A 17,040-nucleotide genomic window follows, 5' to 3' on the forward strand; every position below is an offset into this window, starting at 1 on the left:
CTGAGTGTTCCCCACTTGAAGAGGCAGGCTGGGGAGAGTCCAGGGACACATCTCTTTAAGCAAGGAAAGCCTGGGGTGCTTTGGATTGTGGATTCCTTGGGTCCTTCACCATGCTAGGTGGTTTGATGACATCTGTTTCTACCCTTAATCCCCTTTCTCCTCCTTTTTAACTTGCATTGGCTGGTAATCAATGGAGGCATTAGCAGCAGTTGCTGTTGCAACCCATGGCTCTTCCATTTCCTCAGCTTCTCTAGCGACACTTGTCCATGTGATGGAACATGGGTATTTCTAATGAAGAGCCCTTCTAAGTTTCCCTCCATATTACTTTCTAGCATCTTCATCACCGTGGACCAGTACGTGCTTTGCCATTCCGTGATGTTGTCTTCTGCTAGAATTGCTCTTCGTACTGGGAATCTCTTTGTAAAAATCACATGACCCGTGGTGCAGATGATTTAAGATCTTCTTTGGTGACATCCATCCCTGTGAGTACAGGGACACTGGCTGAGTGCAGAGCCCTGGTGAAAAACACTTTTCACTTCCTAAGCATTTTTATTACAGGTGTTTGTTCTGATTTATGTGGAGAAGGATTTACATAACTTTTAGTAGTCAAGTGTTCCTTTCTAGTGCTTCTTCTTTGACTTCTGCTAAAGATCTTCCTTAGGGACCTGCGCAAATGCTTTTTTACCTTATATCTAAAGGCCATTTTTTTAATGTTCTGGTCTTTCCTTATTCATTAGTGACATTCTTTACTTTTCTCAAGCTAAACTGAGTATCCGTGATCTGTGCGTTCCCCGTTGACTCTGGCTGCAATAACTTATCATCAGTTTGGAATAAGTGGCTAAGTCATTTCTCTTCTCCTGCCATTGGAACTTTGGTAGTTGCTCCCTTTCTGTTTGAAGGAGAAAAGTGATATTATAATTAACCACCATTCATTTCAAGTCTTCTATCTTGTAAGTTTCCTTCATTAAGTACACAACCACCATTCCCCTTCATCTCCTAATGCTTCAGGAAGGAACTTCCAGTGGTTGAATATATGCACCTCCTATTTAACTTCTTTTCTTGCTTGCTTTCAACTTATGTACGACTTTCCTGATTTCCTTTGCACTGTATATTGGAATTTCAACTTAATTACAGCATCAATGGATGCAAATGTTCCTTGGGATATTCTCCCTCTCAGTAAAATCTCAAAACACAACATTTGTTTCAGATCACATGTTAATCCTCCTTTCTCATCAGTAATAGCATTGGATACAACATTATCCAAGTCTTTTGTTGAATCATTATGGGTCTGCAGACAGGATATTAGTTGTGTTCTCATCCTCTTGCTACTGTCGTAATAGTTCTTGTCATTTCTGCATAAAGGACTTGGTCTCAATCCACTTTTGTCTGTTATCAAAGACTTCCCTATTTACTTTGAAACCTAATGAAACCTCAGTTTCCCACATGGTGTGTCTTATGTGATTGGGTTTTACCAAATACATCTTCAGCAGCTGTAAGTAAAGTTACCATCTCTGAATCTCAAAGTAAATCTGTATTAAGCTCTCCATATTATAAGACTGTTGGTCAATTTTGTTACAAAGCCCAGGCTTTCTGTTTAAGCTATCTTCCACTATTTTTTTCTTTCCCTGATATTTTCTTTCTGTATTTTATCTTTGAGAATAGGCCTAAGTTGGCAAGTATGATACTGTGTGGGAACATGTTGTTTTGACAAGGTACCAGCCTTTGAGATTGGTTATATCTCTGGTTTTAGTCATTGTGCAACCTATTTTTATTGAATGACAATCTCTTTTGAATGTGATCATCATCAGCCGTCTCCTGGGAAACTGTGTGGACCGGTACCATAATACTGACTTTCTTACTAAGAAAAATGTGTTGTCTTCCTTCTTTTATCCAGATCCACAAACCCAGTAGTCTGTATCCTAAGTACATGTGCATGTATACGTCACCTCTCGTAAAGATTCCACCCATTGGATGAAAAGGCTGCTATAGTTCCCTCTACGGTTGTTAATTAATTAATCTTTTTCTATATGGAGCCAAAATGAATTGCTTTTTTTCCAATATCCAAGCTTTCGTTGTCCTCAGTCTGTCACTGAGTCTTCACTTGCAAACTTTTATTGAAAATAAACCCGTTTCCTTTTTTTTTTCTGGAATTACCCTAATCAGATCATTTAGATCAATGGCTATGAACATGTTCACTGTCTCTATTCATATCAGTACCTTGAAAAGCTATAAAAGCATTTTCTGTCTTCCTTTTTGCACATCATAGATCACTGTATCTCTGCCTACCTTCCTTGGTGCTACTGTGAGTTTATTACCCTACATATACTTCAGAGGGTTTAATGGTTTGTCTTTCATGTAACCATTGTTCCACTTACTCAGGTGACTAAGGCCATAATCTGTTGAAGGTTTCTACCTGTAGTGGCTTCTCTTTTATTCTAAATGTCCTCCTTTCCTTTTCCTTTGAGACCCCATTAAATGTTAAAGTCCATTAGATCCTTTCTCCAAATCCCAAATGGGCACTGGATAGTGGAGTAACCACACACTATACACTCCCCAGAACAGGATACAGAGCTCCCACACTAGCTCAAATGTTCTCCTTCCTAAGTGTCCTCCCTTGAGTCCCCATTAGAATATTTGAGTCTATTGAATCCTTAATCCAAGTCCCAATTGGGCACTGGATAGTAGAGGTGTGTGAAGTGGGCAGAGTTTGATTTGGATTTGGCCTGATTTGGGAGACAGTGACTCGATTCACTGATTCAGATCACTGTCCCAATTCAATTTGTCCTCATATGAAGATTTGATTCTGATTTGGAGCATCAGTGATTTGGCCATAGACACAGCTTTATATGTTTTTTCTACATACCTTGAGGTACCAGGTGCAGCTTATGAACGCTGAGATGGTGGGGTGGATGAAGCGTCCCACAGGAGCGCAGGTAGGCCCCACCGTGTGCTTGGTGGCGTGCCGGGAAGTGGACCGGAAGTATTTCCAAGCATATAAAGCTGTGTCTATAGCTGAATTGTTGAATCTCTCTGAATCGAATCAAAGGCTTCTGATTCGATTCAGAGAGATTTAATGGGTCTCCTGATTCGATTCGGATATGGAGATTTGACTGCTGAATCGGGCCAAATCTCCTCCAAATCGAATCAGCGACCGAACCTTTGCACAGCCCTACTGGATAGTGGAATAACCAGCCTCTATACACTCCCCAACACAGGATATCGAGGTCCCACACCAGACCTAATCTGCCGCATCCAGCAAGGAGAGATGGAGCTCTGGATCCGTGATGATGAAGAAGCTAGAGAAAGCTCGCTGTCTGAGGACTTGTCCCCAAGTGAGTCTTGAAAATCCCTGTCCTCTTCCCACCCACACCTCATCTGCGAACCTCCTAATACACCGGGGGAGCTGGAAACTTGAACACCTGCCTTGAGCTGCTGCCACAGTGTTTTAAAATTGCACAGCTTAGCCAGATCTGTGTTGTCCAGGCAGGTGTGTGCATGCACTCCTTGCAGTTCAGTGATGCAGGGACAGGCAACTGATCCCTTATTCTTCCCCTACTTAGGGCTTTTCAGGTAGGAAATCCGCCTTCAATCCTCACATCCTCCTCTCAGGAGGCATTTTGGCAAGGATTTCTGTCATGGATGGGAGGCGCTGCCCACTGGAAAGTACTAGAAGGCTAGGGACAAAGCCTAGCCTGTCTTGATTTGAGGCACAAATCTGTTATCTGGGGTACCGTGAGCTTAAGTTTCCATCTTCCCTCAGCAATGCAAGAGTTGATAGGCCAGCCCACAGTAGCCATACCTCTGTTATACTCTCTGACGGGGCATGATCTCGTTTGTATTGCTCCATGACACCTATCAGAATTGGCAGAAACCCTGTGGGTGCTATTAAGGATTGGGCTGCAGAGAGGCTGGTGCTCTGGTACCCACTGCTACTAGTCCCGTTGCTTAGTTTGAACTGGAACTCTGCTTCTCCTCTCTGGAACAGTTAGAGGAATAAAGCAGTATTTGGTCAATACCTCCAGCTGTCTGAAATGCCTGCTAGATGCAGTTGGGATTTGCAAGCTTTCATTCTTTGGGGAATACAAGCACTTCCTTGTTTCCACCAGAATTGTCCACGTTCTGCTCCATCACTAGGCACAAGGGATACAAGCAGTGAGACCAGAGACATAGAGTCCACATTGAATTGGACCCCTTGTTTTCACAGAGGTACCTGGGCCCAACCAGGGTCTGGGGCACATCCCAGCATGAAGGAATAGCAGATCTTTCCCTTTACCAGTTGGAGCAAGACTAATTTTTGGGGTCTCATCTCCTCCCAGCAAATGCTGAGTCACTGGGCAGAGCTGAGCAGCAGCAGTCTCATGAGGAAGGGCCTGCCAACCTGAAGCTGTTCAGGCTGGAAACCAGCTCCCCATCAAACAGGGACAGAGAACAGTGGAGATTGAAAGGAGCAGGGAAGAATTTGAAGGGCAGAAATACCTGAAGAGCTTCAAGGACATGGTTCCCTGCAGGCAGGGGTGCATATATGTGAAGAGCCCGGTGAGAGCTTTTGGGACAAAAAGGAACTCGGGAGCCCACAGGGGAACCACAGGGAGGGAAAATGTCTAGCTGTGTGCTGTGTGGGGACAGCTTCCACCATCCATGCCCTCTCCTTAGGCACCAGAGAATGCATTCAGTGGTGCACCCCCACCTCTACCCAGAGTGTGGGAAGAGCTTTATCTCGGTAAGCAACCTCCGAGTTCATGAGGTCATGCACATGTAGGAGCAGCTGTTCCGTTGTGCAAGAAGAGCTTCACCTGGTGCGATTACCTCCAAAGCCACACATGCATGTATGCATGGGAGAAGCCATTCTCCTTCCTGCATTTTGGAAGAGCTTCGCCAAGAGCTCCAAGCTCATGTAGCATCTGCACGTGCAAACAGGAGAAGCCTTTCTCCTGCAGCCACTGTGGGAAAATTTTTGCATAGATCTCCCATCTGACCAATCACCTGCGTGTTCATATAGACAAGAAACCGTTTTGCTGCAGCCAGTGCAGGAAGACCTTCAGGCAGAGCTCCAACCTTACCTATCACCTGCACAAGCACTTAGGGGAGAAACCCTTCCCCTGCAGCCACTGTGGGAAGAACTTCATGCAGAGCTCCCATTTCACCAGTCACTTGCAAAAAGCTGTACTCCTGCAGCTGGTGTAGGAAGAGGTTCACACTCAGCTCCCTACTCACCACACACGTGCGTGTGCACTTGGGGGAGAAACCATTTTCCTGCACCGTGTGAGAAGAGTTTGAGCAACAGCTCTGCACTTACTCAACACCTGCAGTTGCACATGGGTGAGAAACCATTTTCTTGCGCAGACTGCGGGAGGAGCTTCACAAAGAGCTGCAAACTCACAAGCCACCTGCATGTCCACAGCGAGGAGAAACCTTTTTCTTGCACTCACTGTGGAAAGACTTTCACCAAGAGATACTCCCTCGTACAACACCTCCATGTGCACATGGGGGGGAGAAGCCCTTCTGCAGCTGATGCGGGAAGAGCTTCATGTAGAGCTCCATACCTACCAGTCACTTGTGTGCACACAGGGGAAAAACCCTTCTCCTGCAGCTACTGCGGGAAGAGCTTTGTGTAGAGCTCTAACCTCACCAGTCACCTGTGCATGCACACAGGGGAGAAGCTGTTCTCCTGCAGCCAGTGTGGCAAAAGCTTCAGCAACAGGTCAGCGCTCACATATCACCTGCATGTGCACATGGGTGAAAAGCCATTCTCCTGTGACCAGTGTGGGAAGAGTTTCATAAGGAACTCCAAACTCACAAACCGTCTATGCATGCACATGGGGGAGAAGCTGTTCTCTTGCACCCAGTCTGAGAAGAGCTTCAGTGAGAGGTCAACACTTGTGAGTCACCTGCGTGTGCACACAGGGAAGAAACCGTTTTCCTGCACCCAGTGTGGGAAGAGCTTCGCGCAGATCTCCACACTAAGGCAGCACCTGCGCATACACACAAGGGAGAAACCGTTGTTTCCTAACCTTGTGCCAACTGCAGGATGGGTTTCATCGAGGGGTCCACACTTGCCAAACACCTATGCATGCACACAGGGGAGAAACATTCTCCTGCCCACAGTGTGGAAAGAGCTTTTCTGATAGCTCGACACTCACACGGCACCTGCGTGTGCACATAGGGGAGAAGCCATTCTCTTCTGGTTGGTGTGGAAAGAGCTTCACACAAAGCTCCAAGCTCACACAGCATCTGTGCTTGCACACAGAGAAGCCATTCTCCTGAAGCCAGTGCAGGAAGGACTTCATGCAGAGCTCCAACTTCATTAATCACTTGTGTGTGAACGCAAGAAAGAAACCATTCTCTTGCATCCAGTGGGAGAAGAACTGCACCAAAACTCATGAGCGTTAAGATCATCTATGTATGCATGTGAGGGAGAAACAATTTCCTTGTACCCAGGGTTAGAAGAACTTCACATAGAGCTCTGTGCTCAGGCCTGTGTGCACCTATATGTGCACACAGGCAAGAGGCAGTTCTGCCTGCAGAATTAGAAGAGCTTTCCTAGAGGCTGAAACTAGATGAAGAACCTGCGCCTGCATGCAAGGGAGACATTTTTTTTCTTGCCTGTGGTGTGGGAAAAGCTTCAGTGACACTTGCACATTCATCAACCACCAACAAAAGCACGCGAGGGAGAATCCATTCAGCTGCAGCCAGCGTGGAAAAAGTTTTGTACACATCTTCATGTTCACCAACCACCTGTGCCTGCACATGTGGGAGAAGCTGTTCTTCTGCACTCTGGGTGACAAGAGCCTCACCTACAAGTGGTTGCTTACCTAGCACCAGCGCATGCACAGAGGGGAGAGGCCATACTGCTGTGCCCAGTGTCAGTAGTGTTTGTGGGCGAGCTCTGCCCTGAGCAAGGACCAATGAGCCCATGGGAACAGGATTGTTATGCTGAATGCAGGGGACAGATTTCAGTTCCTGCTACACCTAGGCAGTGGGAGTGAGGGCCCTGCCCCTAGATAAGGGGCAGGCAAAATGCAGTCCACGGGCTGGATCCAGCCCACCAGGCCATTCTATCTGGCCCGCAGGGCTCCTCAAAAAATTTAGAAAATGAATATTTATTTGCCCTTGGCTGCCTGTCAAAGATGGCAGGAGCTAGGGGCAGTAGGACCCTGGAGGAGCTAGCAGCAGAACTAGGCAGACACAGCAAGTCCGGCCCCACCCTGCCACGCACCCCCAGCCAGAAGCCTCTGCCTTGGAGCTGTTCCTGCCTCCCCACCAAGGGACACAGAGATAAGAAGGAGTGGGGGGAGAGAGGCAGAGGAGGACCATGGGTGATTGCCCCAGGCCTCAGGGCTGGTCAGGCTGGCTCTTGCGGTCCCAGCACTGCAGCCGGGAACCACAATGTGCTAGAGCTGCCAGCTGGCTGGCGGGCAGGGAAATGGCTGCAGAAGGCAGGGGGAAGGGACAGCAAGTGGCACACGGAGTATAACAACAGCTGGGCGGGAGTGCGGGGCTGCGGAGGTGCACTGGGGCCAGCGCCAGCGGGGCCCAGAGTGGGATGGCAGGAGTGCGGGACCTAGGCTGGCAGGGGTCTATGGAGCCGGGTTGCACTGAGCCAGGAGGATGATGGGGGAGCTAGTCTGGCTCCATAGACAACTGCCAACCCAGGCCCCACAGTCCTGCTGCCCCGCTTCGGCTCCACCGGCACTAGCCCTGGTACACCAGCGTGGCACTGCACAACTGCCTGGCTGTTGATATGCGCTGCACGCCTGCTCATTGCCCCTTCCCCCCCAACCTGACACAGACATTTCCCTGCTCCCCCCAACCCTGCCTGCTGGCCAGCTGGCCACTCCAGCTCCACGCAGTTCCCAGCTGCAGCACTGGGATTGCTGGAGCACTTGGGACATGGACCAGTGAGTCAGGATCAGAGGGACGGGGAAACGGCAGAAGGGCAGCAGTGGCAGATGGGGGAAGTGGCAGCGAGTGGGAGCATGGGGCCACACCGGTGCCCTGGGGCCAGGAGCAACAGGAGCGCAGCACCCGGGCCTGGAGAAGTGCTACCCTACACTCCCTACATGTTGCCTATGGGGAAAAGGAAGAGGAAGTTTGGGACTGGAGGAAAGGGAAGAGAGTAGCTTGCACATGGAACCTGGTCAGCCCTACACTAAGGAGTGAGGGGTGTCAGCAGGGCTGCAGGCTGGGAGTGAGGGGCAGGGCTGCAAGTTAGGATTGAGGGGCACTGAAGTGGTTGGGGGAAACAAAGGAGGGGGCAGGTTGTACCAGATTGAGGCAAGGGTTTGCAGGTTGGAAGTGAAGGGAACCAGCAGCTTGGACCACACTGTAGGGGCTTTGAGGCCCTGGAGAGGTGCTCTGAAATCCAGCCCATTCCCTGTTCCCTGTGTTAGGGCAGGACCCCCACGTGGCCCCTCGGTGTGGAAGAGGCCGAGGGGGCTGGGGCTGGCTGAGGAGCTGTGGATCTGCAGTGGTGGGTCATGGTTCTGGCTCCCCCATCACATGATAAAACCCTGTCGTCTCCTTCCCGCAGGCAGCCAGGAGCCAGGACCCTGCCAACAGGCCTCGCATGTGAGGGGCGGGAGAGTGAGAACACAGGGCCAGGCTGGGGTGAGGCAGAGAACTTGGTTGCTGAGCGGGACCCAAAATCAGCCTTAGGTCTCTTCTTCCCAGTGCTGCTGCAGCATCCAGCGATGATGGAGGAGCAGGACCCAGCTGGGTCTAGGGTTGGGGCAGGAGCTGAGAGGGCAGGGAAAGCCCCTCGTGCTGTCCGGGCCAGGACAGGCAGAGCATCCCTGAGATGGGCAACACCACTACAGGTCAAGCAGGAGCTTCTGGAGGAGCCCATAAAGCACTGGCAGGTGAGTGTCTCTGCTTTGGCTGTGTCATCAGAAAGGGCACTGGTGTCAGCCACAAATGCCTGAGGTGTCTGCTCCCAGGCAGCCAAGGGGTCCTGGGAGGTTTGCAGCTTCCTGCGGGAGCTCTGCCAGTGCTGGCTGGAGCCCCAGCGCTGCAGGAAGGAGCAGATGCTGGAGCTCCTTGTACTAGAGCAGTTTCTGGACATCCTGCGCCAGGAGATACCAAGCTGGGAGTGCGGACACAGTGTAAAAACCTGTGCCAAGGTGATGACCCTGGCTGAGGGGTTTTGGCTGGGGCTGGCAAAGGGATGCTCCAGGTAAGAGCATTTCACTCTGGTCGTCAATACTACCTCCTCATCTGCAGGTGTCTGGGGATACACTCTCACAGCCTCAACTCCCAGCAATGTGGTTGTCTTGTTCCCAGGTTACGGTACGCAGGCAGGTCGAGGACATGGCCGCGGACATGCAGGGACCCGGGGCATCAAGGGAACCTTTCTATTCCTGGCTGGAGCGGCCTCAGCTCCATCCTGGGAATGTGCCCCTGGAGGAGGCAGGATGGGGTGAAGCCCCAGAGCCCCAGGAGCTGCCTTGTGTCCTCAAAGAGGAGCCCCTGCCCTATGAGGAGCCAGGTAATGTGCCAGGGGCCTGGGTAGAGGTACGGTGGGGCCCGGATACTGGTGTCTGCCTGGCTGTTCAACCCCTGGTGCAAGGGGCTGGGATCTCTCGCTGTGAATCTGTGTGGTGACAGAGCCTCGATCTCTGTCTGCAGGCAGCTCCAGCATGACAGGACAGCAATACCCAGTGGAAAGATCCTTTATCTTTGTTGTGTTTTTATCCTGAAACCTGGGATTAGGGAACCAGTGGGTTGTTGAGAGAGAAAATGCTCCAGAAGCAGGAGTTTTTTCTGGATTCATGTAGGTTTATTCAGCAGCCAGCATGCACTCTTGTACCTAGACATACCCTAGTCACCTTGCCAGCAAATCTTGCTCCCATGTCCTGTTGATCAGACAGGCCAGGATTTCACTGGGACATTCAGGGACATGGTCTAGTAGCCCAGCATACTAGTAGTCCAACACTGCTTTGTTTCCAAACCATTCTATGCGTTCTGTTACTTGCATATCTGTCATTTCCCCTTGACAATTGATGCTGTTCCTGGCCATTTACAGGTTATTTGCATAACTTAGTTTTCACCTTTGGGTATTTATCTAAACCCCTTTCTGCATAAATGTACCCAGACTGTCAGGTTTTCCTTTTCATGCTTCTCTCTTTTTGCACATAGAATCATAGAAAATTAGGGTTGGAAGGGACCTCACGAAGTCAAGTAGTCCACCCCTCTGCTTAAGCCAGGACCATCCCTAACTAGATCATCCCAGCCAAGGCTTTGTCTACTGTGGTCTTAAAAACCTCCAAGAATAGATACTCTACATCCTGTCTGGGTAGCTTGTTCCAGTATTTTATTACCTTCCTAGTGAGAGTTTTTCTCAATACCTAACCTAAACTCCCCTTGATGCAACTTGAGACCATTGTTCCTTGTTCTGTCATCTGCCACCACAGAGTACAGTCCAGCTCCATCCTTTGTGGAACCACCCTTCAAGGGAGCTGAAGGCTGCTAGTCAATCCCCCCTTAGTATTCTCTTCTCTAGACTAAATCATCCCAGTTCTCACAGCCTCTTATCAGAAGTCATGTGCCTCAGCCCCCTAAACATTTTTGTTGCCCTCCACTGGACTCTCCACTTTGTCCACATCCTTTCTGTAGTGGAGAGCCAAAACTGGTCACAGTGGCGAGTAGAGGGGAAGGATCATTTCCTTCTGTCTGCTAGCATCACTCTACTAATGCAGCCCAGGATGCTGGTAGCCTTCCTTGTGACAAGGGCACATCTTCTTGCTGTCCTTGGCGATGTTTCCACTTGGACAAAACTTGCAGTGACTTTGCTCAGTTTTAACCAGCTAGTAGTTTTTTTGGCAAGCTTGGTGACTATGCGCGGCCTCATGGGAGCAGACACGGGCAGTTTTTGTGGTTACATTGAATGCTGCTATGATCATTTTCAGTGCTGGAGACCCAGTCACTTTTGTCATACCCTCCATGAGCCCTCTGTGCTCAGGAATAGGCTGGTGCAGGTGTGCGGTCAATGGGTTTTCCTAGTGACTTTGGGCTGGTTTTTATTTACAGTTAACCTCAGACCTCTGTCCTGTTGCAGATTCCCCCGACACAGAAGAGACCTGGGACTCATCAGAAGATGAAGGTTCCTTGGGCTGTTTCTCCAAACGAGGGCTTTCACTTGGGACAGGTAAGATGTGCTCATTCTGCCCTTTCTAGCAGCAGGCGGCACCTCCTGTCATAGAAAAGTCTTGTCTGCTCAAGTGTTTTGTTGGGGATCGATTCAACATGTTGCTTGTTCTCTTGCCATCCACCTAGAAGCCACCCTCAGCCCCTGGAGGAAGTGACCTGTTTGTTCCCTCCGCATCCTCTGCAATGTGGATCATGATGCAGCACCAGGTTCCCCGTCATGTCTCCCACAAGGAGTGATGTCCATCATTGCCTCTCCCAGCAAGGGCAGAGTCAGAGTGGCTCATCTCTAGCTTCATTGCTGTGGAGATCTATTAGAAGGGCCTTGCTACACATTCAAATGAAAGTTGGATAGAAATCAGCTATAGAGTTGTTACACATTTTCCAACACTAATTTTGCAGCTGGTTGGCTCTCTTGATAGCTGGGTAGTCATTTTTAACACATGTTAATGACTTTGCATGTGTGACTGGTCTAAATTTATAGCGCAATTCAACAGTTAATGGTGTGAGAGTTTCTCTGCTCTTGTGGCCGGTCTTGCTTTGCACATGTAGCCAATCTATATTTGTTGGAGATTCACCAGTTGATTCTGTAATATATGTAATGTGTAGCAGTTGTCTTTATAAGACTTGTGGGATTTGATTCTTACATCTCTCCTCTCCCATACACTGAGGCATGGGGGACGACTTGGCATATGCCAGCACATGGGAATAGAAGGGCTTTTGCCTTTACCAGGAGCACCAGGGCTAATCTGTGTCATCATCACTGTCCTTGTCAGGTGTTATTGATGTGTTGCATGTATTGAAAGTCCTTGCCACACATTACATATATTAAACAATTTACTAGTCAGTTGTGTAATGTAAACCAGCAACAAGAGCAAAGTAATTATCACACAATTCACTGGCTAATTGCATAATAAATTTAGACTGGCCACATATGGAAGTAACTATGACACCATAAAAATGCCCGTCCAGCTATAAAAAGTGCCAACCGGCTGCGAAGTTAGCACTTGAAATTGTGTAACAACTTTTTGACTGCTTTCTATCTAGCTTGAATTTGAACATGCGGCAGGGCTTGAAGTCTCAGGGACTGTCGAGCTGGCAAAAAATCACTAACAGGAGATCCCTACATCAATCTTGACTTAAAGAATGACCACAGGCTCAGTTTGGTGGCAAAAGCTTGGCCAGGTTTATTGTCTACAAGGTGTGGCCCTAATGCAAGTGGTCTGATGGACAAGATGTTAATGCACATATGCCCATGACAAGGCATTGGCACAGCACCACGCGGGCTCCCCTAGGACAATACAAAGTTTCCTTCATTTCTATTTCTCCTTGAATACAGTGATCAAAAGACATATATGTTACACTCCACCAATAACTTGACTATCTTGAGCCATCCTGTGCCATGGGCTTGCTCCACGTCGTGACCTGGGGGTTCCCATTCCAGCCTTATCATTGTGGTATTCCACCGTGTGGTACTCCACACTGTTCTCCACCTTGTACAGCCCTCTCCCGCTCTGGCCCACATGCCAGGTTTTGCTTATGTGAAGAGTTCAGGCATCGGCCAACTTTGCTGATCAAGCCCACTGCGGCCAATACTTTAGCAAAGCTTTTGTATGAGCAGTATGTATATATTGATGGATGTTCCAGCGAGGCCTATGACCTGTGGATGCTCTTCCCTTCCCAGCAGGTGCAGGGAGCCTGAGCACAGCTGAGGAGCAGCCTCCTGAAGAAGGACCTGTAAACCCAAAGCTGCTGAGTCCATCCCCAGGAAGATCAGGAGAGAGAGGACCTGGACCAGGCCAAGTGTATGAGAAGCAGGGGAGGTGTCCACAGCAGAGGGAGAACATGGCTGTGAACAAGGTAAAAGTTGCAGTGGGGTGTCAGCATGGTGCCAGGGCACCGGCTACCAAGAGTTGGGGGAGTGGGGAAGAGCCAGAGGAGCGGAGAGACCTGAATAGCCACAAAAAGAAGCTCCAGGAAGAGAGGCTGCATCCAAATGGTGCCAGCAGGGAGGGCCTGAGGGGAAGCAGGAGCTCATTGCCAAGTACAGATTGGCTGGGACAAGGACTGCTGCCGTCAGCATCTGTGGGTCCAGCACTTCCTGCCTCTACAAGTGCTACTTCAGCTTCCTCTGAGGGGTGTTTCAAGAGAGGATTTTAAGACCTGGGTCCCAGGGGAGAGCCCCTCTAGCTACTCCGTTGTATCCAGCAATCATCAGGGAGCATGGGGTATGGGTCTCCTCTGCTAAGCCCACCAGGTTCCCCCTGAGAAGTGTGGAGGGGCTCTGCACCCAAGTCCAGCAGGGTCCCTCTAGCCCAGCCAGTGCCAGGGCAGGATGAAGAGCTGGAGTTTGCTAAGAATGAGCAATATTCTTGAGTCCTGGAGGAAAAGTCATAATCAGCCTGCGAGAACAGGAAATGAATCCCTGTCTCCTTGCACAAGTATCTGGCTGGGATCAAGGACACATTCCCATAGTTGCTTGTATCTAGAAGAGCCCTCTCCAAGCAAACAGGCGTGACTTGTGCCCAAGGAAAATGGACACTGATCTGGGGAGCTGTAAGATCATTGTCTCTGTGCGTGGAGTTGGAGGCTGAGTTTACATTGAGTCCTGCTTCTTTCATCCCAGCCCAGACCATTGGGAATCCTCATCTCCCCCTTCCTGACTCTACTCTTCCCCCTTCCTGACTCTCCTCTTTCCCCTGCCATTCATTTTTGCTCCATGGCTGGGCGCAACAGGGTTGGCTGCAGCAGCTGCAGATCATGTAGGATGCTAACAGGGAGGTTCACTGCATCTTGCAGGGGGCGGTAAATCTGGGATTTGGGGCCTGCAAAACTTCCTACCTGAGAGCCTCATGGGGAAAAGAGAAGACTCCTGACGCCACCAACACTCTGTTTCCTGGGCAGTGTCTGGTGGAGAAGGGTGATTTCCCAGGGTCCCATTCCTAGGTAGGGTGTTCTCCCTGTGAGTTACTGCTGTGAAAACAGGTTCCCCATTGGAGACTCGGGGCACCTGGACTGCAGTCTCTGCTGGGGTTGTTCGGATGGCACAGCTAATAAAGAGAATAATTCGAGAATAAAGAGAAGAGCTGTGCTGACTCCCTGGATGACCCGAGCTAAAGCAGACAAACACGCTGCCTTGTCTGTAGAGGTGTATTCATCCCAGGCCCTGTGCTGGAGCAGCTGCATCACCTGAGGAGTAAGGGTCAGGTTTGAGGAGGATGAAGCAGGAGATGCTGATGGTGTAATGCTTGTGACTGCAGCTTCAGGTGGCCTTTGAGGATGTGGCTGTGTATTTCATGCGGGAGGAGTGGGAGCTGCTAGAAGCTGGAGACAACAGGCTTTACCAGATGCGGAGTCATTAACAAGCCATTTATTCTTTGGGAAATGTTCTGGTTTTCTTTTCCCAGCGAATCCACACGAGGGAGAAGCCGTTCTCCTGCACCCACTGCGGGAAGGGCTTCATTGAGAAGTCTAATCTTACCAGGCACCAGCGCGTGCACACAGGGGAGAAGCCATTCTGCTGCACACAGTGCGGGAAGAGGTTCAGCCACAGCTCCACACTCACCAACCACCTGCGCCTGCACACGGGGGAGAAGCCGTTCTACTGTGCCCACTGTGGGAAGGGCTTCACCGACAGGTCTAATCTCAACAATCACCGGCGTGTGCACACGGGGGAGAAGCCATTCTCTTGCACCCAGTGTGAGAAGAGCTTCACCCACAGTTCTTCGCTCACCAAGCACCGACGCGTGCACACAGGGGAGATGCCATACCGCTGTACCCAATGCCAGAAGTGTTTCCGGCAGAGATCTTCCCTGAGCAGGCACCAGAAGACCCATGGGAGTAGGATCATCGCACTGAAAAGGGGGCAGTTACCCTCACCCCCACTGCCCAGGGAGGATGAGGGACTTTTCCCCTGACTATAACACCGCAAACTCCTGCCTGCTTTCATGTGGCGTGTCCTACATGAGTAGCTTCTGGTGGCAGCTGGGACAGAAAAAAACAACAGGTTAGAGCTAAGTGATGGAGCCAGGTAACAGAAAGGATAAAAACGGGGGAAACACAACTGACATTGCCCTGAAAAAAGACATCCTTTCTTGAACCAACCAATCCTAAGCTACTACCTGTGGTAGCAAGGGTGATCCCTTCCTCTTCCTTCCTGTGGCATCTGGGACATCACCGTTGTCATCAGTTTTTTAATATCCTTGACTATCTTGTGTAGTTCTACATCAACCAAGCAGGGCCCCTGCTCCTGTAAGATAACCAGTTTGGATAAGACAATAAAGTAAATATTGAAGAATCAGTTCTCAATTGCTTTGTCTGAGGGAACTCTCAGGATGCCTCTGTTGTTCATTACTTTGCTTATTACATGTCAGGACAGGCCAGGCTATCAAGAAACTCTTTTTTTGGTGGGGAGCAGCACATCAGGAGTTAACTGTCTCACTGTTCTAAGGAGACCTAGCCTTTGGCTCCCATGATGGAAACACCACCACAGCCACCATCCCCCTTCATAGTCCTGACCTAACCTGGGTGTGACTGCAGAGGGGCTCTTGTTCTATGCACAAAGGATTCCCCATCTCAATACCCCTGCAACCCAGCCCCAGTTGTATGCATCAGCCAGGATGAGCCCTTTGACTCCTGGGTCTGAGACCATGTCCTGGTTTTCAGCATCACTTGCTGTCCCCATGGCACCACCAGTGAGCTCCCACTGGCTCTGTCCCATAAGGCAAGGAATGCCACCCAGGGAAGTGCAGCGAGACAGACCACATCCCTAGTGCCAGCCAGCATGTGCTGGTCAGCTGGAACAGTGCACACAGCCCTGGGGTCGGCAGTCAGGCTTTGCAGAGTCCAGGGCAACAGGCCAGCAGATTGAGAGGCCATGTCCTTTTGGGGTCCAGCTTGCCCCTGTCCTCTAGGGCCCAGCTGTGTCTGTCCCTTTCCTGACCCAGTTCCTCACATTGATTTCCCTGGATCCACGCCCTTGGTGCACCCATGCAGACAGTCCCCGATCTTTGAGGCTCCTGTGTGTGCAAGGGTTCCTTCTGGAGGGGAACAGCCCCAGGAGCATTCTTGGCAGCCTTTTGTCCGCAGCTAATGCACTTTCCATCCTTCATCTGCCCAGGCTAAATAAGTTCTTTCCAGGTTAGACTAAGACCAGCCAGCACACACAAAAGGTCTCCTTGACCTTCACCCCTGTGGCACAGGAGAGCAGGGCTCAGGGCAGGTGCTGCTTTTGGCTCAGGGGTGAACATGTCAGAGAGGAGGCAGTCTGCCACCTGGCTTGGGTCAAAGAGGAGGTCAGAGTCTGCTACCAAGGTTGGAGTTTATGCCTAGGCCTTTGAGTGTCTTCTAACAACATGTTTTAACCTTTCCTTGCTTTCTTCCAACCACATCAAGCTTGTCCTGCCAGCTGGACTGACTCCAGGACAGCTTGCCCTCCAAGCCAGGGCATGGCCCTGTCTTCTCTCACCTGGTACCTGTCCACAGCCTCCCAGTTCCAGGCAGGTATAAAACAATTATAGCACTTTGCTGACCTCATCCCACCTGCCCCTCAATTAAAAGGAGCAGAAACCAGTTGGGGAGAAGGGACCTGTAACTGAGGGGTCTCCAGGGAAATCAGAGATGGCTAGATCATCTGGGTCTTTAAGGTGATGCTGATTCTTCCAGCAAGACTATGAGAGAGTCTGAAAGCAAATCAGCAGACCCAGCTAGAAAGCCTGAATCACATGGCTGTTAATGTAGGTCAGGAGTAACAAACACTGACTTTCCTCTCTGAAATCTTCTAATTTTACAAAGAAATGCTCTCTTAGCTGCTTTTAGCAACTCTTGTGTCATAAGGACACAAACTGATGTGATGGGAGGGACCAGGGGGCTTGTGGGTGACCTATGAGGATTAGGGAA

At 50.0% G+C, this 17,040-nt stretch overlaps 2 protein-coding genes across 8 annotated transcripts in view; one reads left to right on the forward strand and one right to left on the reverse strand.

Moving 5' to 3' along the window:
• Positions 1-15,439, forward strand: part of LOC102379171 (zinc finger protein 436-like) — a 23,816-nt gene extending 8,377 nt beyond the window's left edge. For 4 of the 7 annotated variants that reach the window (XM_025195346.1, XM_025195349.1, XM_025195350.1 and 1 more), the window contains 6 exons: positions 3,216-3,332; positions 8,656-8,858; positions 9,280-9,484; positions 11,054-11,143; positions 12,827-13,002; positions 14,550-15,439. In XM_025195346.1, coding sequence (XP_025051131.1) covers positions 3,216-3,332; positions 8,656-8,858; positions 9,280-9,484; positions 11,054-11,143; positions 12,827-13,002; positions 14,550-15,059 — 1,301 coding nt within the window. In that variant the 3' untranslated portion in view covers positions 15,060-15,439. The remainder of the gene's footprint in view (positions 1-3,215; positions 3,333-8,655; positions 8,859-9,279; positions 9,485-11,053; positions 11,144-12,826; positions 13,003-14,549) is intronic. The other 3 variants (XM_006038801.3, XM_025195351.1, XM_025195347.1) reach the window with 2 other exon arrangements.
• The window catches only part of LOC112548745, a 22,815-nt gene continuing 21,055 nt past the window's right edge, over positions 15,281-17,040 (reverse strand). The window contains exon 8 of the mRNA XM_025195353.1: positions 15,281-15,391. Within this exon, the coding sequence (XP_025051138.1) occupies positions 15,369-15,391 (23 nt within the window). The 3' untranslated portion in view covers positions 15,281-15,368. The remainder of the gene's footprint in view (positions 15,392-17,040) is intronic.

The sequence above is a fragment of the Alligator sinensis genome, unplaced genomic scaffold, assembly GCF_000455745.1.
Source record: "Alligator sinensis unplaced genomic scaffold, ASM45574v1 scaffold719_1, whole genome shotgun sequence".
Taxonomy (NCBI): Eukaryota; Metazoa; Chordata; order Crocodylia; family Alligatoridae; genus Alligator; species Alligator sinensis.